This window comes from Arachis duranensis, chromosome 1 (assembly GCF_000817695.3).
Source record: "Arachis duranensis cultivar V14167 chromosome 1, aradu.V14167.gnm2.J7QH, whole genome shotgun sequence".
NCBI lineage: Eukaryota > Viridiplantae > Streptophyta > Magnoliopsida > Fabales > Fabaceae > Arachis > Arachis duranensis.
This window is the reverse complement of record NC_029772.3, coordinates 58226941-58228467: the sequence shown is the minus strand read 5'-3', so window position 1 is coordinate 58228467 and position 1527 is coordinate 58226941. Positions and strand designations below refer to the sequence as shown.

Below are 1527 nucleotides of genomic sequence, written 5' to 3'. Positions count from 1 at the left end.
AAACTATACACACTGGACCGTTAAATAATAGACCCTAAACCGTAAAATATATCCTGTAAATCGTAAACTATACACACTCAATTTAACTTCAATTTCTCCGTATTATGTAAAGGTAACGCATGTTCTATTAGAAGAAAAAACTCTAAACCATACCCAGTGGTATCCATAATACCATATACCACATAATTAAGGCTATTAATTAATATTCCAAGGTAGGTGATGGTTAGTCTAGGACTACGAGCAACAACATGGTGCAATAAAGTGGAGACCATGCTGCATGGGTATAGGAAGGAGGCTTCGAGTGAGTGGACTATGCACAAAAACTACAAATTATATCGTTCCATATTCTGACGCAAAGAAAATGGATACTAGAAGGAAGCCCGCAAGCATGGCAACTAAATGTTTGGACATGTTCCATGGAATCGACCGAACTGCATTCAAGATGCTGACACAAGTCCTTCACCGTGAAGTTACACAGTCCTTGATTGTCATCGCATTTTTGCTATCATTGGAGACCATGGGACTAAGTGGTATTCTGCAAAATGCCACCAAAAAAGAGAGCCGGTTTATGAACAGTCTTGCTGAGGATTGTGTCATATGTCTGCAATGCCTACTATCTCCCGTATTACCAAGGGTTGTGGAGAAATCCAAGAAACTCGAAACCCTCGGACACGCATTGAGAACTGAGGTCACCATATCCCAGGTTCATGGGATGAGATCTGTTCTCCTAACGATAATTCCCGATACCCTCTCAAATATTTGCCCTAGAACTCTAGGCGACGTCACCATGGATTCCGTGTGGTTGGACTATCAGAGGAATCCTGCAAGAGTATTGGGTTTCAACACACAGGACGAGGGCAGATCTATTGCACCAGAGGTATTGAGTGGACATTACACTATCCAACGAATACATATACAATAAGGAGGAAGACAAACTCAGTGTTTTTGCACCCATCTTCAAGTTGATCATCATGATTCCACTTGGATGGCAAACACTTAGAATTCTCCTTAGAGCACCAAATTCTTTTCATAGACCCACACAATTTAGTTTTGCACTGGCCATTACAATTCCACTTTGAGCATGCAACCATCATGAACTTAAAGTGATGTTTCCAACCACTACACTACTCTCTCTTACTCTTAATTCCACAAAGAGCTCTAAGTTGACCATCGTTTTCAATCAAGCCATACTCAAGTAAGAAGGTAAAGCTTAGGGATAAGAATTTTACCCACTTGAATGTTGTAATGAGCGATGGTGACTTACGAAGGGTGACCTCCCCACACTTAGCCAATGCGAGATCCATTCCCTTGTACTCTTCTTTTACAACCTTCACCTCTTCCTTAGTATCCACATCAAGCTCTATGGAAAAAGATTCAATTGTAGAGAGGAAGTCATCAATGATTAATTCCCTCTCTTAGTCACTCTTCTCAAAATCTTCAACCATGATTTGCCTCGGAGATTGCATATCCTTCTCAATGTTGGTATCAAGGGGATTGGTCAAGGTGGAAAAAAATCGCTAACAATGG

General features: G+C 40.8%; 1 protein-coding gene across 1 annotated transcript; it reads left to right on the top strand.

Annotated features, from left to right (window-relative positions):
• The first annotated feature begins 388 nt into the window (after positions 1 to 388).
• Positions 389 to 922, top strand: LOC107490399 (uncharacterized). Its single transcript, XM_016111170.1, has one exon. It carries the CDS (start codon positions 389 to 391, stop codon positions 920 to 922), a length of 534 nt encoding a protein of 177 aa, XP_015966656.1.
• The last annotated feature ends 605 nt before the right edge of the window (positions 923 to 1527 follow it).